The sequence below is a fragment of the Malaclemys terrapin genome, chromosome 3 (assembly GCF_027887155.1).
Source record: "Malaclemys terrapin pileata isolate rMalTer1 chromosome 3, rMalTer1.hap1, whole genome shotgun sequence".
Lineage (NCBI taxonomy): Eukaryota > Metazoa > Chordata > Testudines > Emydidae > Malaclemys > Malaclemys terrapin.
In genome coordinates, this window is record NC_071507.1 from 205,705,120 (window position 1) to 205,726,883 (window position 21,764).

Here is a 21,764-nt window from a genome sequence, read left to right on the forward strand (position 1 = left end):
ATTAGATCTCTGCAGTGGGCTGCTCGAGGCATGGCGCTATCAGGAACATAACATATAAGAACATAAGAACGGCCAGACTGGGTCAGACCAAAGGTCCATCTAGCCCAGTATCCTGTCTGTCGACAGTGGCCAATGCCAGGTGTCCCAGAGGGAATGAACAGAACAGGGAATCATCAAGTGATCCATCCCCTGTCACCCATTCCCAACTTCTGGCAAACAGAGGCTAGGGACACCATCCCTGCGCATCCTGGCTAATAGCCACTGATGGACCTATCCTCCATGAATTTATCTAAGTTCTTTTTTGAACCCTGTTCTAGTCTTGGCCTTCACAACATCCTCTGGCAAGGAGTTCCACAGGTTGACTGGGTGCTGTGTGAAGAAATACTTCCTTTTGCTTGTTTTAAACCTGGTGCCTATTCATTTCATTGGGTGACCCCTAGTTCTTGTGTTATGAGGAGTAAATAACACTTCCTTAGTTACTTTCTCCACACCAGTCATGATGTATAGACCTCTATCATATCCCCCCTCAGTCGTCTCTTTTCCAAATTGAAAAATCCCAGTCTTATTAATCCCTCCTCATACAGCAGCTGTTCCATACCCCTAATCATTTTTATTGCCCTTTTCTGAATCTTTTCCAATTCCAATATATCTTTTTGAGATGGGGCGACCACATCTGCATGCAGTATTCAAGCTGTAGGTGTACCATGGATTTATATAGAGGCAATATGATATTTTCTGTGTTATTATCTATCCCTTTCTTAATGATTCCCAACGTTCCCAGCCAGGCATGGAGGGCGGAGAGCGCCAGGCAGGGAGTGTTGGGTCGGTCGGTTACCCCCCATGTGAGAGAGATGTATGGAAGTGTGTGTGTGTGTGTGTCACCTCTCCCTGTGTGTGGGGGGGAGGGTGTCACCCCACCCGGTGTGAACCCCAAAGCCTTAAAGATAAGAAGGTAAATAAAAAGAATCCAACTCCACAGTATTTCTTTTTAACAGTGGCTCAGTCAAGTGGATGTTAATTTGAACGTTTGTCCTGCACAGTTCTGATTGATTGCTGTTGAACTCACTTGAATACGAGTAATTTTACCAGGTGTCCTGTATTCAGCCTAAGGAAATGTGGTCACCCTAGTTTCAGAGAACTATCCACAGTGACTCCGAGATCTCTCTCGAGTGGTAACAGCTAATTTAGACCTCATCACTGTATATGTAGCGTTGGGATTCTGTTTTCCAATGTGCATTACTTTGCATTGATCAACATTGAATTTCATCTGCCATTTTGTTGTCCAGTCGCCCAGTTTTGTGAGACCCTTTTGTAGCTCTTCACAGTCTGCCTGGGACTTAACTATCTGGAGTAGTTTTGTATCATCTGCAAATTATTTTGCTACGTTGCCCTCTGCGCTGCCATTAACTTTCACTGCAACAGCAAGATGCGCCTACGGGAGAGGAGTCCAAATAAGTGGGCGGGCCTCTGGGGGAGTGGGAGTGGCCACGTCTGTGAAGGAACGCATGCATTTCCCTCATAGCCAGGGGTAGAAAGCGCTCAGAAACTCAGGCGCCGGATTTGCACGTTTGAGGAATGATGAATTATTGAAGAGCTCTCCCGGCCGCTTTACTCTCCTTTGCCTACAAACCAAGCCCCTCTGGGATGCATTTGATTAGCGAACGTTTTCATTGTTGTTGCTTTCCCAGCGTCCCTTGTAGCAGAATGTCACGCTGGGAGCTCCACCGCAAAAAGAACCCCACACCAGGCTGGGAGAAGAGAAGAGAAAAGGCCAAACCGAGCTGTCCTAAATGTTATAAAGCAAAGTTGCCCCAATCCTACAAACACCATGTTACACCAACCCCCTTATAAACCTCGATAACTTCTCTGAGAAGAGACCCCTTTCATGGATAGCCCACAAGCCCAAGTCAATAGAAAACAGCTGTCAAATCTGTCTATAAAATGCCCAGCGATCGCCCAGGATTTTCTCCTCTTTCCTGAAAGGAAGAAGAGAGACAGGTGAGGTTTTTACCTGGTTAGACGGAGTTCCCTAGCAAGGGGTGAACTTTCAGGCTCGGAGGAGCACGTACATTCGAGGTTACACGTCTGACAGAGGAGAACATCATGAGCCCAAAGGCATTTGCAGGACTGAAGAGAAGAACCATCCACAGGGGAGGTTCGCGTTCTAAGGACCAGCGAGGTCTGATGCACCTCATCACCCACTGTTCTAGTGCCCAGGCCATGCAGGGAGACAAGCGTCTGCTACCGAGCCAGCCCTTGAGCTCAAGCAGTCGACAGTCCTGCCTGTAGCACCGAAGAGCCCAGGTTCAAACCCTTCTGCTGACCCAAGTGAGGAGCCCTGGTAAGGGCAAAGGATGGGCAGTCGGAAGCACCCCAGGTCTAATGACTGCTCTGACACCGACTCGCTGGGTGACCTTGGGCAAGTCTCCAATTCAGCCTCAGTTTCTCCATCTGTAAATCGGGGGAATGATACTGACCGGCCAGCCTCCCGAGGGACAGAGCCAGGACCACATGTCGGCGAAGGGCCCAGAGAGGGCAAACCCCTCCCTGCTACGACGCACCCTGAGGAGAGGTGACACTTCGGTCTCCTCGCACTAGCTAATCACCGTCCTCCTGGTCGCAAGCAGGGGAAGGGAACGCTTCTTCCTGCCCACGTCCCATCCTGACAGCTGGGCTCAGCTGGGGGTACGTCTGGGGCTGCTGTGGGGCAGGGGCAGGGGCTCTTCTCTCTGGAATCCCCTTGCCTTGATCTGGCAGGCCCCGAGTGCAGCCTGTCAGCTCGGCCGGCACTGTGACTGCTGGCGCTTCCTGCGCTCCCGTTGGCTGACAGCGGCGTGTTCCGGTCAATGGGGTTGGAATGATGAGACCCACGCGGCGAGAAGCGGATCCCAGGCACTGAGCAAATCAATCAGATCAATAAAGACGGATGTTAGTGAGAAGGGGCTGGAGGCCGGGCTGTAGCTGGAAGCACAAACGCCCCACCCCCACTCTTGTGCGTGCAGATGGAAGGCAAGCACGTCCCACCTGCACAAAGGGACGGGAGCGGTTCCAGGTGCACCCAGAGGCGTCCGTTCCACGCCTGCAAAGAATCCTGTTCCCTTGTGCTTTGGCCCCCGGAGCCACGCATGGAATTGGCCAGCTGGACAGTGTGTGCATGTGTCACCAGTGGATATAGGGAACTTGGACTTTCAGAAAGCCTTTGACAAGGTCCCTCACCAAAGGTTCTTAAGCACAGTAAGCTGCCATGGGCTAAGAGGGAAGGTTCTCTCATGGATCGGTAACTGGTTAAAAGATAGGAAACAAAGAGTAGGAATAAATGGTCAGTTTTCAGAATGGAGAGAGGTAAATAGTGGTGTCCCGCAGGGGTCTGCACTGCGACCAGTCCTATTCAACATATTCATCAATGATCTGGAAAAAGGGGTAAACAGTGAGGTGGCAAAATTTGCAGATGATACAAAACTACTCAAGATAGTTAAGTCCCAGGCAGACTGCGAAGAGCTACAAAAGGATCTTACAAAACTGGGTGACTGGGCAACAAAATGGCAGATGAAATTCAATGTTGATCAATGCAAAGTAATGCACATTGGAAAACATAATCCCAATTTTACATATAAAATGATGGGATCTAAATTAGCTGTTACCACTCAAGATTGAGATCTTGGAATCACTGTGGATAGTTCTCTGAAAACATCCACTCAATGTGCAGCGATAGTCAAAAAAGCGAACAGAATGCTGGGAATAATTAAGAAAGGATAGATAATAGGACAGAAAATATCATATTGCCTCTATATAAATCCATGGTACACCCTCATCTTGAATACTGCGTGCAGATGTACTCGCCCCATCTCAAAAAAGATATATTGGACTTGGAAAAGGTTCAGAAAAGGGCAACAAAAATGATTAGGGGTAAGGAATGGCTGCTGTATGAAGAGGGATTAATAAGACCGGGACTTTTCAGCTTGGAAAAGAGACAATTTAGGGAGGATAGGATAGAGGTCTATAAAATCATGACTGATGTGGAAAAAGTAACTAAGGAAGTGTTATTTACTCCTCATAACACAAGAACCAGGGGTCACCCAATGAAATGAATAGGCATCAGGTTTAAAACAAACAAAAGGAAGTATTTCTTCACACAATGCACAGTCAACCTGTGGAACTCCTTGCCAGAGGATGTTGTGAAAGCCAAGACTAAAACATGGTTCAAAAAAGAACTAGATAAGTTCATGGAGGATAGGTCCATCGATGTCAGCCAGTGAGTTCACAGGCACAGCGTGGAACGGAACCCACCCTAGCGTCCGCCCACTGTGCCGCGCTGCCTCTGGGGAGGTCGCGGTGCAGAGAGAGCGTCTGGCCTGAAACCCGTAAGCCCTGCTCTTGTGGTGCTCATGCGGCTCTGGTAACGTCGCTTCCCGGAGACACTGCTGCTGCTGTTCCACGCGCAGCGGCCGACGGGGCTGAGCTGGCGGCCCTGCAGCCCGGATCCTGCTGTCACTGTGTTTGGCATAAACCCAGGAGCTCCCTGGACTCCTCCAGTTTCACCCTCAGCGGTCGGCCCCGTAACGGCGCCATGTCCTGCTCGCCCCGGGGTGTTTGAGATTCAGAGCTCTTTCAAAGGAGAGCGGCTCCGAGTGCCTGGACCAGGGACGCCCGCCCAGGTCCAAGCCACGCTCTATGCAAGGGAACGGGAGAGAGCAAGGGGCGGCCTTATTCCGCAGAGCGCTTCCCACTCCCAACCACCAGCCGCAGAGTCACGGGCCCGCTGCCCTGCAGGGAGCAGCATTGCAGATCTATGGGCCAAGGCCCCGCCAGCACCCAGGCGCATGCGGTGCCCCAGAGCCTCCCCCTCCAGCCCTGGAGCATGGCCCCCTAGGACCAGCTCGGCAGCTGGGCTCAATCAGTGTCACTCTATGGAGCGCAGAGTTGTGCTGACTGGCCCCCGCTGAGGCTCGGTTATTACAGGACTGGGCCCTGTTGTGCTGGGCACGGCACAGACACAAAACAAAATGCCGGTCGCCGCCCGCAAAGCGCTGACAACCGAAGGCAGACCAAGGGGGGACAACGTGGGCCGGAAGGAGGGGCCGTGGTCTCGGCTCACCGGCTGCCCCGCCCATCATCCCAGGTTCTGTAGGTCTGTTGGCAGAGGAGAGGCCTAAGGAGAGGTGTGATGGGGGACAGTGAGGGGCTCCTCCCACATCTAGGTCTAGCCCCGCCCACGGCTGCTCTCTCCCGCCCCCAGCCATGCCCAAGGAGCGTCGCTTGCTGTCGACTTTTACTCAGCCTGGAGAGATCAGCTCATGGACCATGTGCCTGGTAGGTGCACCCAGGGGGCAGCATGTGTCCCTCAGGGGCCCAGACTCAGTGCAGTGTCCTCTAACGTCGGTGACGCTGCCCTGCTGCCCCGAGGGCTGCAGTGGGTGTCGCCATTGCCAGCGCTGTTATCTCACCAGGTACGGTGATACGGGCGAGACCACAGCCTGGCACTCAGTAATTACGTTCACCGAGGGAAGGCAGAGAATGACGTGTCCGGGGCTTTTAGCTGCCTGGGGAACCAATCACTGGGGAGTTGCGAAGGAGACTGGGGAGCACTGGACAAGTGCAGGCGGTTGGCTAGTACTGCAGTGATGAGGGAGGCTGCAGGTTTGAAATAAGGGGCGCCAGCAGAGTTGGGGGGATGTCCAGGGCTGGAATAGCAGAGATGCAGCCAGTTATGGGGAGGGGTATTGGGACAGCCCAAGACTGGACTAGCGCGGGGAAGCTGTGGGCATCAGTAAGGAAGGGCATCGGCTGAGCTCTGGAGGGCTGGGGAGGTAGCAGGATGAGTGTCGGGGGCATAAATAGACCTGGGGGAGCCCATGATTGGGATAGCAGGAGGCAGGATTGAGGGGCACCAGCTGAGCTGGGAGTTGGTGTGGGGAACCCCGGGCTGGGATAGCCGGGGGGCTGCAGGTTAGGACTGAGGGGCACCGGCAGAGCTGGGTGGAGCCCAGGACTGGGCTAGCAGGGGGCTGTCGGTCAGGAATGAGGGGCACTGGCAGAGCTGGGGGGAGCCCAGGGCTGGGATAGCTGGGGGGCTGCAGGTCAGGAATGAGGGGCACTGGCAGAGCTGGGGGGAGCCCAGGGCTGGGCTAACCAGGGAGGCTGCAGGCTGCATTAGGGGCGTTAGTTCTGTCGGGGTGGGGGGGGTCACCCACTCCCACTTGGCCTGGCCCAAGCTACAGAACTTCACAAACATGTAACCTGACCAAACAATCCCATGAGCCTTTGCAGGGTGCAGGAACCCAGCCCCATGGGCTGCCCCAGGAGGCACTGCGGGCCCTTTGGCTGCGGCTGGGCCCAGTTTGGAGCCACCGCCGCTCTCCTATGAGCCCAGTAAAGCAGGTTAACACGTTTCTCAGGCTCCCCCTCCCCGCGTCTGCTCCTGGAACCGGTGATTCCCCCGCCCCCAGCCTCCACGGCCCATTAGTTATTTATCAGCAGGACTCATTACCAGCGGGGATGCACTTAGCGCAGGCATCAGAGTGCTCGCCACGGCAGCTGCAATGAACTCAGCGCCGGGCTCATCCCTCCCCCCCCGCATACACCATCTGCCCAAGGAGCTGAGCCACGCACCGGCCTGGCGCCGACTCTCCTGTACGACCCCTGACCTCTGACTCACCTGGGCTCCCCCCCCCAGGTTACCTTTCGCCCCTCACGAAGCCGCTGGTTCCTCTCGGAGCTCCCCAGGGCCCCTCCGGGAAGTCCCGTGGCTCCAGTGAACCATGCGATGCCCCATCACTTGTGATGGGCTCAGGCCCTGGGACGCTGCCACTCCCCGAGGGGCCGCACTCAGCCCCGGTGGAAGCCGGGCAAGCTGCACGCAGGAGAAAGAGAGCCGCGGCCCCTCGCCCTCGCTAGGGCCTGGGAGCCAGCTAGCAGGACCCAGCCGGGAGAGCGAAGCCTAGCTAGTCCTGGAGCCCACCCACCTCCTGGAGATGAAGGGACGTTCAGGGTTAATACTAGGACAGCACAGGAGGGAAACAATGGAAGGAGAGAAAGAGACTGAAGAACCAAGCGAGGGGGGGACCTGGGCTCCCTGCGTCCAGCTCTGGGCGCAAGCCCTAAACATGGACAGAGCAGCTTGTTCCCAGCTTGATTCCCCAGCTGGCAAGTCCACTGCCCAAGGGAACTGGGCTGCTCCACACGGACGTGCCCCTGTGCACAGCCCACCGGGCCCGGCCAGCAACCAGCCCTGGCACGGAGAGGCAGTGGGGCGCAGAAACCATTAGCATCACAAGCTCTCACTTCACACGCACGGGCTTCCCCGGATCCTGTCCGGCATGGGGTGGGGGACACCACTTTGAAGAGCGCCCCACCCTGCCCGTACAGTGCATGCGAGGTCACGCCGGTGGGGGCTGGGTCTCACTGTTCCCAGAGTACCGGAACGTCTGGTGTTCGGGGGGCGTGGGAGTGGCCCTCCCAGCCACGGGGCAGGGCAGGGCTGCGAGCTCTGCACCCAGCAGCCAGGGATGCGCCAGGCTGTGCCCAGGGCATTACCCCAAAGCCCAACTGCTTGAGCGCAACTCCCAGGGGCATGGAGGGGCCGGTGGGGCTGGGACCCTCGCCCGGGAACCCCAAGCTGGGATCCAACCTGAGCATTCCCAGCTGCACCCCCCAAGGGGGAAGCCGGTGGGAGAGACAAGGGCAGAGAAATGTGGCCGTTCCCACGCAGAGGGGACTGGGAGCCGTGCCGTGCTGGGGCCACAGGAGGGACCCTGGGCACGGACAGCTAATAAACCCGAACCTCGTCAAATACCCCTCTGAGCTAGCAGGGAAATCTCCACCAGCGGCACCAATCACCCTGAGCCAGACAGGCGTCCCTCCGGTCGGCAACACCCGCTACGGGCAGCGGGCGAGCGGGCACCCAGACGAGGTCAGGTCATGGCAGGCTCACTCCCGCCCCCATTGGTTCCCACAGGGCTGGCTGTGACCCGTGGGGCCAGGCAATGGGATGTTAAAGGGATCCCAGGGCAAACACAGCTGGGGTCATCCTGCAGCAGTGGTGAGAACAAGATGCCGGCCCGTCCCTGAGCCCACGGAGCCACCACCCGTCCCAGAACCACCGCCACATCCCGGAGTCCCCGGAGCCACCGCCACGTCCCAGAGCTCCCAGAGCCACCGCTACGTCCCAGAGCTCCCAGAGCCACCGCCACGTCCCGGAGTCCCCGGAGCCACCGCTACGTCCCAGAGCTCCCAGAGCCACCTCCATGTCCCGGGACCACCAGAGCCACCACCACGTCCCGGAGCCTCTGCCACGTCCCGGAGCCACTGGAGCCACCGCCCCGTCTGTGACTCTGGGAAGCAGGGACGCTGGGCTGCCCGCGGAGCTCGGACACCGCCCGGGTGAGAAGCCCCAGCCCCTCCCCCCGATGTCCCCGGTACCTGGGTATTGCAGCGGGATGTCGATCTTGGGCCCGATGACGTAGTGCCCCTCCTCCAGGCTGTGGGCCGTCACTGTGGTCCACTGGCGGCAGGAGTGAATGAGGAGCACGTCCTGCTCACTCACCCCCTCCACGTACTCTCCTGCAGCGGGGACAGGGAGAGCCCTGAGCACCGGAGACCGGCCTGATCGCGCCCCCCAACACCCGCACCTCTCTGCGCCTCCTACACAGCCAGCCCTGAGCACCCCGGGCCAGCCTGATCCCCTCCCCCAACACCTCCCCACCTGCCCCAGCCCCCTGCGCCCCCTACACAGCCAGCCCTGAGCACCCCGGCCAGCCTGATCCCCTCCCCCAACACCACCCCACCTGCCCCAGCCCCCTGCGCCTCCGACACAGCCAGCCCTGAGCACCCCGGGCCAGCCTGATCCCCTCCCCCAACACCTCCCCATCTGCCCCAGCCCCCTGCGCCTCCGACACAGCCAGCCCTGAGCACCCCGGGCCAGCCTGATCCCCTCCCCCAACACCTCCCCACCTGCCCCAGCCCCCTGCGCCCCCTACACAGCCAGCCCTGAGCACCCCGGGCCAGCCTGATCCCCTCCCCCAACACCTCCCCACCCGCCCCAGCCCCCTGCACCTCCGACACAGCCAGCCCTGAGCACCCCGGCCAGCCCGATCCCCTCCCCCAACACCTCCCCACCTGCCCCAGCCCCCTGCGCCTCCGACACAACCAGCCCTGAGCTCCCCGGGCCAGCCTGATCCCCTCCCCCAACACCTCCCACCTGCCCCAGCCCCCTGCGCCCCCTACGCAGCCAGCCCTGAGCACCCCGGCCAGCCTGATCCCCTCCCCCAACACCTCCCCACCTGCCCCAGCCCCCTGCACCTCCGACACAGCCAGCCCTGAGCACCCCGGGCCAGCCCGATCCCCTCCCCCAACACCTCCCACCTGCCCCAGCCCCCTGCGCCCCCTACGCAGCCAGCCCTGAGCACCCCGGCCAGCCTGATCCCCTCCCCCAACACCTCCCCACCCGCCCCAGCCCCCTGCACCTCCGACACAGCCAGCTCTGCCCTTGCACCCAGAGGCTCACCTCACCAGGGCTACGGGAGTGAGCACGCAGGGTAGGACCAGCCCCTGGGAATACAGCCCCAGCCCCACATGTAGACTAGACTCAGCAGCATCCACCGGGTCTTGGCAGGGCCACAGTGGCACGTGGCAGCCCAAGCAAAGGACTCAGGGCCAGGCCTCCTGGATCCAACCAAGGTCCGAGTCGCTGGGTGGCCTGGGGCATGTAGCAGCCCCACTCTGAGCCTCAGTTTCCCCTTGGATTTCCTTGTGGTTTTAGTTTTCTGACCTATGAGGAAAGGTTAAAAGCCCTGGGGGTGTTCAGTCTTGAGAAAAGAAGGCCAAGGGGGGAGCTGAGAACAGCCGTCCAATCTGTGAGGGGCTGTTCTCACCAGGATGAAGATCAATGGTTCTCCATGGCCCTGGAAAGTAGCGCAAGACTAAATGAGCTTAATCTGTAGGAAGGGAGACAGGTGAGAACGAGGGAAAATGTCTCACTCTACGGGGAGTTAAGCTGTGGGGACCAGCTTCCAAGGGAGGTTGGGGAATCCGGTGGTTTAGAGAACAAACCCTGTCAGGGATGATCTGAGGTCACTTGGTCCTGCCTCAGCGCCGGGGGCTGGACTCTGGTTCAATGACCTGTCAAAGGAGGCCAGTGATACCTCCTCAGGGGCAGGGTTTGAGGCTGAATTCGTAGTCAGCAAATAGCTGGAACGAATCAGTAACCAGCCAGTATGCAAAAGTGTTAGCTAAACCAACAGCAGTCGGTCGTAAACAGAGAGCAGAGGGTCCACACTGGGGGTGCTCCGGTTTAACTGGTGCGATTGTGTGTGTAGACAAGCCCTTGTAGGAATAGGGGGAGGGAGCATGGAAGATCAGTTCCCCCCAGGTTTGGGGGCCTCCATGGGGACAGGAACTGCTTTCATCCCCGGGTGCATCCTGCCACCTCGGGCGATGTGGCACCACAGCAAAGCAGTTCTTGGACATGGAGCGTGGGATCAGTGGGGATCAGTGTCCCACACAAGACCCCACGCTAGGGCAGCCCTGAGGGAAAGGCATGGATGATGGACGCCTGCCTGGAGAGAGCTGGAGACACAGATCTGTGTGGAGCGGGGGGAGGCTTGTGACAGAGTCTAGCCAGCTTGCAGTGTGAACAGCAGGGTTTGCTGGGCTACTCCCCACCATATTAGCCAGGCAATGCCCTTTTGCTGGCCAGGTGGATCCTTTCGTTTCTCTCGTGGAACGTGTGCACAGCAGGCGTCAATTGTTCCTGATCAGGCAACTCAAGAGACCTGGGTTCTAGCCCCAGCTCTGCAGCTGGCCTGCTGGGTGATCCTGGGCAAGTTGTTTCTCTCCCTCCCCCCGTGCCTCAGTTTCCCCCTTGATGTGCCTCAGTTTCCCCATCTGTAAAATGGGGAGAATGCTCCTGCCCTCCTCGGTGAAGCGCTGTGAGATCTAACGTGGAAAGGCACTAGATCAGAGCTGGAAATGATCACTATTCTCTGTCCCAGGCCTTCCAGGAGCTCTGTGGCGTTCCTGCTGTCATTTGAGCTAACCTGTTGTTTGGTCAACAGGCTCTTTTATGAAAATTGTCACTTGTATTTACAGTTTGTCACTGTTACCAGCCTGGCCAGAGCCTGCAAACCCTTCCCCATGGCCAGCAGCCCGAGCGGCCTGGTGATTGCAAAGCGAGCAGCCGCCTGGATCGCCAGCTGCCTGGGGGGGCCCCGTTCCCTTTACACGGCTCTTCAAACCGGAACGTTGGGCGTGAAATGGTGATTTCAAAGGAGCTGCCAGAGAAGCCCAACGCCGCCTTTAGAACGGGGGGCAGGCGGGACTGTGAAAACCCCAGGGCTGGTCCTAAGCAGTCACTCCTAGGTGAGGGAGATATGATTCCCCGGCACTGAAAAGTGGCGACAGACGTGATTTCAAACACGCAGCCCCAAAGCCATTTTCGCTAAGAAGGATTTCCCAGTCAGGTCAGTCCCCTGTAACTCCATCCTGCGGCTGCAGCAGGAGCCCCGTGGGCCGAGCACTGCGCACGGGGACCAGTGGGGGGCATGGCGCGCGGGCGACTCTGTAGGTCGGCGCGCTCCATTGATCGCGGGTGAACTGGGGCCATTAGCGGCTGCCGGAGCCGGGAGAGCGAGTCCTCCCCTCCCCCAGAGCTGCCCCTTAGACGAGGCCATTTCGGGGAATAGTCCCCCCGCCAATCCCGGCGGATGAGCAGGTCTCCGCTGCCAAGAGTGGCAAGTTGCCCTGGCAACGCCTCTTTGTTCAGATTAAATAGCCGAAGCAGCAGCCGCAAAGCCCAGCTGGAGCGACAACTTTATTGATACCAAATCCCGCCGCCGAGCGCTTCTAGGAGACAGCACCGCTGGGAAAGCAGAGCTGCGGCCAGGGGGGCAGAGCCGCCGACGCCCACTCCGCGGCCCACGGAGAGCAGCTGCAGCAACACAGCACCCCCTTGTGCCATGCTGGGGTACTGGGGAGAGCGCCCCCCTACGGAGCCCCCCTAGCGCCGCCCTGGGGCATTGGGCTCAGCCCAGACACCGAGGGGAGAGCGCCCCCCCTACGGAGCCCCCCTAGCGCCGCCCTGGGGCATTGGGCTCAGCACTGACACTGGGGGGAGAGCACCCCCCTACGGAGCCCCCCTAGCGCCACCCTGGGGCATTGGGCTCAGCCCTGACACCGAGGGGAGAGCGCCCCCCTGCGGAGCCCCCCTAGCGCTGCCCTGGGGCATTGGGCTCAGCCCTGACACCGAGGGGAGAGCGCCCCCCTACGGAGCCCCCCTAGTGCTGCCCTGGGGCATTGGGCTCAGCCCTGACACCGAGGGGAGAGCGCCCCCCTACGGAGCCCCCCTAGCGCCGCCCTGGGGCATTGGGCTCAGCCCTGACACCGAGGGGAGAGCACCCCCCTACGGAGCCCCCCTAGCGCCGCCCTGGGGCATTGGGTCTGTATTTACTCCGAGAGGAGAACGCACTCTCACTTGCACTGCCATCATCTTCTGCAGAGTCCAGTTTGTCCAGCCCCAGGGCTGACGAGACCCAGATCTCAAGCCCAGTTGGGTGGAAGAGCTCAAAGCCTGAAGCAGGGGCTTGGAAAGGAGGTTAGAAATCAAGCAGGCCTGAGAAAATGCATCCCTGCGGCTTTGTGTGCGTGCGCAAACACACACACACACACACAGAGGGAGCAAGTGTGCAGTGAAGCCAGGGACGTCAGTGGCACACCTTGAAAAGTGCAGCTTCGCTTCCGGGCTCTGCTGTGCAGCTCGGCGTCGGTGCAGAGAATGCTGCTATCATGATACAATGTTGTCATGGCCACCCCCATTCACCAGGCCCAAAGCAGAGCTAAGCTTTCTCTCCAGCCTCTCCAAGGTACTTTGCTGGGCCCGTCCCCTCAGTGCCTCCCAATCGTTAACATATTTATCTCCCACCCTGTAAGGCAGGCTGGTGCCATTACTGAATGGAAGCCCAGGGAGAGTAAGTGACATGACCAAGGTCCTACAGGAAGCCTGTGTCAGAGGAGGGACTTGAAGCAGGTCTCTGGTGTCCTCAGTGCAGACCCTAATCACTGCACTTCTGGAGCAGCCCAGGTAACCCTGACTGGAAGAGACCCAGTTACTAACAAAGACATCTGGGAATGAGCCTGCCCCCACCCCCCGCCCCGGGAAAACACAGCCCACACCTTCCCCCACCAGGGATGTTGGGACCATCCTGCCACTGCTGGAAAGAGGGGGCACCTTACCAATAAGCAAAAGATCCCCTCCCCCCGACCCTGGGGCAGATGGACTAGATGGGCCCTATCTAGACTTCCTCTCCCTAAGGACTATGGCTTCTCAAGCGTCTGTGTGTCTGTCCAGCCTGCTGTCTTCCTGCTCTCAATATACCAACTGCATCAACGCCCGCATTGTGCTTTCTGGGGAGTTGCTGGGACAAACTCGGGGTCAGGAATCCATCTTTCCCCGGGTCGCTAAAGACACAGCAGAGACGATCGAGGCGGGGAGACCCGTTGGAAACCATATCTCCTTCTCCCTGCACGGACGCTGGTCATTTCCTTGTGTCACCGCACTCGGCTGGGCCAGTTTCATGGTTTATTTCCACCCAAACCCACAGCCTAAAGCTTTCCTCCCCCAGCCCCAGTCTGCCAAGCCCACCCCGGCCTGCTTTAAAACCTCAGCAGGCAACTTGTTTGGGAACAAAAGGGCATGGTTCACCCAGCGCTCCCGGGAGCTGGTTCTCCACCCATCCCCCTTTTCTCCCCACCTTCCCATCCTCTGCTCTGCTCCAAGCCCTTGGCTCTCTGGTCCCTGGCCTCCCAAAGCGCCTGTCGGGAACAGCATCTGGGATGCCAGGGCCGCGCTCTCTGTGCCAGGGGCGGGTGGCAGGCAGGGAGCCCTCCCCAAATGTTGTTCTACGAACCTCAGCAACAGTTACTAGGGAGAAGCTGCAAGTTCCAAGGACTTGAAATCCAACCGGCCCCTTCTGGCAGCTGCTGGCAAGCGGGCCTGGGCCGCAAAGACAGTCCCTTTGTGTCGCTGCTGCTGCTGCAGCCCGGGGAGAGAACGCACCCGGAAAGCCATCGCAACTGTGTGCTCTTGCTGGCTGTGTGCGGTGTGTGTCAGGGCCCACACAGCCCAGCCTGCTCAGGGCGGACACGGACTTCGAGGCTCATGTTCTAGACATCTTGCAAGCCGAAAGCTCCTGAGACGTTGAGGGGGACCAGGAAGAGCTACAGACAAGAGCTGGGGCTGGAGGGCCTGACTCCTGGGGAGGGAGAATGGCTAATTGGGGGAAGAGACCCCAGTGGCCTGCTAAGAGCCTGCAAGTATTGGAGGGTGTAGGCCCCCAGGAGCGAGGGGGAGACTTCGGGTGCTACACAGGTGGGGAAAGGGGCAGGTGTAGTGGGATGAAACTGAGTTACTCTGTGCACACTGGTTCACCCAGGACACCGAGCAGCACGTCTCCTATTCCAGGACTGCCTTACAGATTGTCATAGATTTTAAGGCAAATCCCCCAAAGCTGCCTCCTCGGTACGTCTCAGGGTATCGCTCACACTCCCACCTCTGTTCCTGGGTGCAGAGCCGCTCCGTAGGCAGACTCCCAGCTCCGGAGCCAGGACACTCCAGGCCACCTCCCCCCGAGGAGCTGGACCACAGCAGCCCCAGCCTCTGCCTTCCAAGAGGAAGTGGAAATCGATCCAGCCATCAACGGGTAACATGACAGTTTGTAACACAGGCAAAGCCTCCACACTTAGCTCCTCCCGGAGCACCTGGGGCCCGCAGGAAGTCCCGTCAAGCAGCCGACAGCCAGCCTGGAAGCAGCACAGCTTATGTGGGGGAGGGACACAGCCCGATGCTTCTACTGCAAAGCGCACACGTCCCTACCTCTAGAGCGCTAGCAGTGGTAGAGCTTTTATCCTGCCTGCGGGCTGCAGCCACTAGAGGGCAATATAGTCACACGCGCACCCGTTATATATGATGCCCAGCGGGGTTTACCACTAAAGTTTAATGGTGCGGGGACGAGAACCCTGTAAAACCCAGCTATTTTCCCCCCCGTAGGGCCTGATTGAAAGGTGACTGGCTCAACGTGGGGCTTTCCAAGGAACTACGGAGCAGGCCCTTTGGGCCCAATCCTTCCTGGAGCTGAGTGCCCCCAAAGGCTGCTCTGCACCTTGCAGGATCCAGAAGAAGGCAACTCTCATCTTGCCCCTCGGTATCTGATTGCGGGACAGGATTTAGAGTGAGTTCTAGTCAGCTCCGCCTGTGCAAATCCTCCAGAGACAGCCCGGCTGCCCAGGGAGTCGAGTGTGAAGGGGAGAGGCCTGCCCTAGAGTGCCCTCTGCTGGCCATGCGTGGTGCTGCATGCCCTCCCTGCCTCGATTTCCTCCTCTGAGGTGGGTCTCCCCGCCCAGCCTTCCCCACATAGGGTGGAGTCTGTGCCAGGCCTTAGCCCCGCCCAGCCAAGTCAATAACTGACATTTAACCCTTTCCGGGATAAACAAACCAAGAGTTCGTTTGCCCCCTTGGGCTCCTCTTCAGCCCGCCTCCCGGGCACCCTTTAACTCTCTGCCCTCGGGGGCAGAGCGCTGACTCGAGGCTGACTTCTTGGGCGTGCCCACCTTCTGCCAGCCCTGTGCAGGGCCTCTCCCACACTGAGGCCTGGGCCACACTTCCAGTTTAGATCGATGTGGCTGCGGTGCTCAGGGGTATGCAAATCCCACCCCGCTATGCCGGCTCCGCCCCCAGGGTAGACGGGGCTCAGTCAGTGGACGAACACTTCTGCCAATCAAGCCCCCGCCTCTTAGCTGCTGGATTACTTACAGGGACGGACACCCCGTCCCGGAGCTGTTGGAAATGGCCGCACAACAGTGCCACAGCAGCAAAGCCGGGGCGGGTCCATAACATAGGCCTGGCCAGAGTCTTCACCGCCTGTCTGGGAGGCCCCAATTTTCAAGCTGCCACCTGACCCCAATTGAACAGGGGGGCTTTACCCTCCCACTTTTTCTGGACCATAAGGGCGAGTGATGGGGGGGAGGGGAGGAGAGGAGCGAGTGGGGAGGGGCTTGGTGGGAAGAGGTGGGGCGGGGCCTTGGGGGAAAGGGGCGGTGTGGGGGCGGGGCCTTGGGGGTGCAGTGCAGCGTGGCGTGGGGACGGGCATGGTTCAGGCACCTGTGGCCCCCCCCACACACACACACACACTTTTAGGGGGCTTCCGCCTCTGCTGCTGGGAGAGAGCTAATTATGGCCCAGGTGGGGCTGAGCAAATGGACCTGGCCCTTCAAGAGGCAGGCTAGCCTGTTCCACGAGCAGGGGTCACTGGGGGCGGAGCAGGTCCCTGAGACATACCCCCGAGCAATGGAGCGACGTCAATCTACATTTTCAGTGTAGGCCGGGGCTCAGATTGGGAGAGGAACGGCTAATAACTGACGACATCAAGAAGGCCGAGGTGTTTAATGCCTTTAGTCTTCACTCAAAGGTTAATGGTGATCAGATACTCACCGCAATTAATATTAATGACAAGGGGAAGGAAGGAAACTAAACTAGGGAAAGATCAGGTTAAAGGATATGTAGATACATTAGATGGACTCAAGCCGGCAGGGTCTGATGAAATTCATCCCAGGGTACTAAAGAAAGTAGCTGAAGCAATCTCGGAACTGTTAGCAATTATCTCGGAGAACTCCCGGAGGACGGGTGAGGTCCCAGAGAACTGGAGAAGGGCAAACTCAGGGACCTGTCTTTAAAAAGGGGAACAAAGAGAACCTGGGGAATTACAGACCAGGCAGCCTCACTTCAATACCTGGAAAGCTATTGGAACAAATTTTAACAATCCGTTTGTAAGCACCTAGAGGATAACTGGGTGATAAGGAACATGGATTTGCCAAGTATAAATCATGCCAAACCAACCTAATTTCCTTCTTTGACAGGGTCACTGGCCTAGTGGCTAGGGGGAAGCAGTAGATGTGATAGGTCTGAATTTTAGTGAGGCTTTTCACGCTGTCCCACATGATGTTCTCATAAGCAAACTAGGGAAACATGAGCTAGTTGATATTAGTATAAGGTGGGTGCACAACTGGTTGACCGGACTCAAAGAGTCGTTATCATTGGTTCCAGGCCCGCCCACAGCAGTTCCGGGCTCCAGGGCAGAGCAGTCAATGGGCCCCCCCACACACAAGCTGCGCTCGCGCGGACGCCGTCCGCCTGACATTTGGGCAGTGCTGTTCCTGTGGTGGCTGACGCCCAGCGAGTGCCGGCTGTGCTGCTGGGTGTGCTCTTCCGGCACGGCCAGGGCTTCCACATGCCCGTCTGGTAGGGTTCCCAACTGTCTGATCCCACAACCACAAAGACCCTTGTCCCGCCTACGCTCCGCCCCTTCCCTGAGACCACGCCCCTGCCCCGCCCCTTCCCTGAGACCACGCCCTGTCCTGCCCCTTCCCTGAGACCCGCCCCTGTTCACTCAATCCCCCCTCCCTCTGTCACTCACTCTCCCCCACCCTCACTCACTTTCACCAGACTGGGGCAGGGGGTTGGAGTGCAGGAGGGGGTGCGGGATGCAGGCTCTGGGAGGGAGTTTGGGTGTGGGAGAGGGTGAGGGATGAGGGCTCTGGGAGGGAGTTTGGGTGTGGGAGGGGGTGAGGGATGAGGGCTCTGGGAGGGAGTTTGGGTGTGGGAGGGGTGAGGGGTGCGGGCTCTGGGAGGGAGTTTGGGTGTGGGAGGGGTGAGGGGTGCAGGCTCTGGGAGGGAGTTTGGGATTAGGCTCTAGGCTGGGGCAGGGGGTTGGGGTGCAGGAGGGGGTCAAGAGGTCAGCGCTTACCCCAGGCAGCTCCCAAAAGCAACCGGCTCACCCCTCTGGCAGCGGCTCCTAGGCGGGGGGCCCAGGGGTCTTCGCGTGCTGCTGCTCACAGGCACCACCCCCGCAGCTCCCATTGGCTGCAGTTCCCAGCCAATGGGAACTTCGGTGTCGGTGCTCAAGGCGGGGGCAGCGCAGCGCGTGCAGACCCCCTCCCCAGAGGCTGCCAGACGTGCGAGATGCTTCCGGGAGCGGTGTGGAGTGAGGGCGGACAGGAAGCCTATCTTAACCCCCCTGCACTGCTGGCAGCGGTGGCCGGGAGCCCCTGGGCCCTTTTAAATCATCTGGGCCCCTGGGCAATTGGTTCACTGTCCAACTGGGAGCTCATATCTAGGGGTTCCATAGGCGTCAGCCCTGAGCCCAGCACTAGTCAATATTTTCGTTAATGACTTGGATAATGGAGTGGAGAGTATACTTAGCAAATTTGCAGATGACACCAAGTTGGGAGGTGCTGCAAGCACTTTGGAGGACAGGTTTAGAATTCAAAATGACCTCGACAAACTGGAGGATTGGTCTGAAATCACCCTGATGAAATTCAATAAAGACAAATGCAAAGTACTACACTTAGGAAGGAAAAATCAAAGCAAAATGGGGAGCCCCTGGCTAGGCAGTAACACTGCTGACCAGGATCTGGGGGTTAGTGGAGCACAAATTGAATACGAGCCAGCAATGTGCTGCAGTTGCAAAAAAGGCTAATCTCAGTCGGGGCTGTATTAACAGGAGTGGTGTGTGTCAGACACAGAAGGTAACTTGTCCTGCTCTACTCGGCACTGGTGAGGCCTCCGCTGGAGGACTGAGTCCAGTTCTGGGCGCCTCACTTGAAGAAAGATGTGGACCAATTGAAGAGTCCAGAGGAGAGAAACAAAACTAAGAAAAGGTCTAGAAAACCTGCCCTCTGAGGAAAGGTTAAAAAACCGGGGCCTGTGTAGTGTTGAGAAAGGAAGGACCTGATAAGTCTTCAGCTACGTTAAGGGCTGTTATAAAGACGATGGGGATCAATTGTTCTCCACGGCCACTGAAGGTAGGGCAAGAAGAAATGGGCTTAATCTACAGCAAGGGAGATTTTCATTGGATAGCAGAAAAAACTTTCGAAGGATACAGTTAGCCAAGCTTTGCATCCGCTTCCCAGGGAGGTTGCGGGATCCCCGTCACTGGAGGTGTTTAAGAACAGGTTGGACGGACACCTGTCAGGGCTGGTCTAGGTTACTTGGTTCTGCCTCAGTGCAGGGGGCTGGACTAGCCGAGGTCTCTTCCAGCCCCACATGTCTAGGATTCTACAACTCTGCTTGCTGGCGCTTTATTGCAGGCGCTTACAAACGGGGAGGAAAGGGCCCTGTTCTCGTCTCAGATTCCAGGTGGGGTTTGTGGGCCTGGCGCCAGGAAGAAACACCCGCAGCTTCTTACTTGTAACCCGAGCGCGTCTGACACGAAGCGTGCGGCCCCCCCGGCGCCGTTACCGTGTCACTTTCAGAGGAGCACGTCACATGTAAGAATCCAGGAGTTTGTCCAGCTGAGTTTGAATTTGGCAGTTAATAAAATTCCAGCCAATCGACACAGCTCTGGTAACCAGTGTCTAACTCATCAGCGAGAGAGATGGGCACTGTCATCCCGGCTCTTTGAGGGGGAAGCTCAGCTGAAAGTTTGCCTTAGAGCCGCCATGGTTCTCGTCAGCCTCGGCGGACTGGCTGCTCTTATGTGGACCAGAGAAGAGGGCAAGCAGGGGAGAGATGGCTGCCTCAACTCCCACTCAAGTGTGGTGTGCCGGACAGAACAATTCCCCAGAGCTTGGCGGCACAGCTGTGATCCCAGGCAGCCCAGGGACTTTCACTGTAATTTAGAAAAATCTCATGCAGACTTGAGCTCTCTGCTGAAAACACGTGTAGCCGTGAAACGAGGACCAGTGAGGGCGGGACCTGGGCCTGAGCCTAGACATGCCTTAAAGCTCAGCGGGGACATGCTGGATTCACCTGTCCCCAACTTCCATTGCTCCAGCCAAACGACGTCCCTGGGAGTGGGAGACGGGCGCTAACCCTGAGAAGTTAGGAGCTGGCAAAGCCCCACTGGGCCATCCAGCCCCTCGCCCTCCCGCTCAAGCAAGTCACATTGCTCCTGTCAGTCTCTTCTCCGGGGCTCAGCCCTGTCCCATAGGAGATGATTCCTGGGCTCCAGCCTGAAATCCCCTTGGCTTATTTCTTCTCCATCTCCTAGCTCCGACCCCTCGGAGCCGGCTGGCCGTCCCTCCTCTGCCCCATAGACTGGTGGGGATTGTTTATTACCGACTGGCATCCGTGCCCGCCCCCCAGCCCATGCTTGGCTCTCCCGAGGAGCTCAGACAAAAGGGACACAAGCCATTATCCGGAGCTGGCTTTAGAGGCAAGTCAGTCACAAGGAAAAAGAAAACCTGGCAGCCAAGTGCTCTACAGAGGAGAAACCCAACAGCCCCACAGCCCGCTCTGCTCCTCAGCCCCCCTTTCACACACACCCCCCCGGGCTGGCAAAGAAGGGGGCTGGGAAAACTCCTGCCTTGTATGAAACCCATGAAGCACATTATCTGCTCTGTACATTTCTTGAAGGTCAGAGCTCCTCCAAGCTGCACCGTCCCAGGGCTAGTTCTGCACACGGACACGCATGCCCCCCCCCCCCCCACACACACACAGGGACACACACATGGACGGGGACACATACCCACGCCAGAGCCCCGCAGCCACCCTGGAAACTCACACAGCCGACAAAGCCGCGGCCACAGGATGGGTTTGGTCTGGAAGTTGCTGTTTTGCAGAGGAACATGGGACGCACCAGCCCCTGTCCTGTCCATGACTAGGGCGCCTAGTGGCTATGGCAATGCAAGTCAGTAATAGCAAGAATGATACCGTAGGTCCTGCATAGCTGGGAGGGGGGGGTAAGGACTCCCCTCCGCCCGGACAAGGGGAGTTTCCAGATGCCCCCTCTGCTCCCAGCGCTGGGGGAGCCCTGCAGGCAGGACTGGGGCTGGCCGCGCCCGGCTGCTCTGGGCCCCCGGGAAGTTGGGGGGCGAGGGGTCTGCGCTCCGGGGCCAGGGTCGGCTGCGGCGGCTTTCCCCGGGCAGAGCCCCGGCCCCATTCACACGGGCAGGACCGGCCGCTGCCATTAGCATTCAGGGCAGCACACGTGCGCCTGCTGCCGCCACAGCCCCCTTCCCCCGGCCCGTCCGCAGCACCCCAGCCGGGCAGCCCGCCACGGCCCTGCCCGGGGCTGCCCCCTCCCTCCCCCGGCCCTTCCCATCGATCGGGGCGGGGACCATCGGGGGGAAGGAGAAAGGGCTGCGGGGGGGAGAAGATGCGAGGGGGGAGTTCTTGTTCTTTGTAAATTTCCCCAGTGAAATCTCCTAGAAACTTTGCCCCTCACCTGGCCCCGGGCCGCCCCTCACCTGGCCCCGATCCTGCCCCTCACCTGGCCCCTCACCTGCCCCTCACCTGGCCCCGATCCTGCCCCTCACCTGGCCCCGATCCTGCCCCTCACCTGGCCCCGATCCTGCCCCCGGGCCGCCCCTCACCTGGCCCCAGGCGCACCAGCGTGGGCAGGCGGCACTTGCTGACGATCACATCCAGGGGCAGCGCCCCCGAGCTCCAGCTGATCTGGGCGAGCCCGGCGGCCAGTTTCTCCATCTCTCTCCGGCAGCCGCATCGCCCCTGGCCGGGCTCAGGCGCGGGGGCCCCGGGGGGCGGCCGGCGGCATCTCCGCCTCCCCGAGCAGCGCCGGCGGCAGCAGCCCGGCCGGGCGCAGCATCAGCACCAGGGCGGCGGGGGGGGCTCCGGGGCCGCGGCTCCCGCCCTCGCCGCGCGGGGTCCGGGCTCCGGCTGTAACCCGAGCGGGAGCGGCCCGCCCCCAGCCTCCCGGCCCCCGCCCCCAGCCCCGCCCGAGGCCCCCGGCCCCAGCCCCCAGCCCGAGGACTCCCCTGCC

The 21,764-nt window shown here is 59.2% G+C and overlaps 1 protein-coding gene across 1 annotated transcript in view; it reads right to left on the reverse strand.

The window, feature by feature from the left end:
• Nucleotides 1-21,469, reverse strand: part of GAREM2 (GRB2 associated regulator of MAPK1 subtype 2) — a 37,376-nt gene extending 15,907 nt beyond the window's left edge. The window contains exons 1-2 of the mRNA XM_054023431.1: nt 21,358-21,469; nt 8,419-8,559 (exon numbers count right to left, since the gene is read on the reverse strand). Coding sequence (XP_053879406.1) covers nt 8,419-8,559; nt 21,358-21,469 — 253 coding nt within the window. The remainder of the gene's footprint in view (nt 1-8,418; nt 8,560-21,357) is intronic.
• Nucleotides 21,470-21,764: the final 295 nt, after the last annotated feature.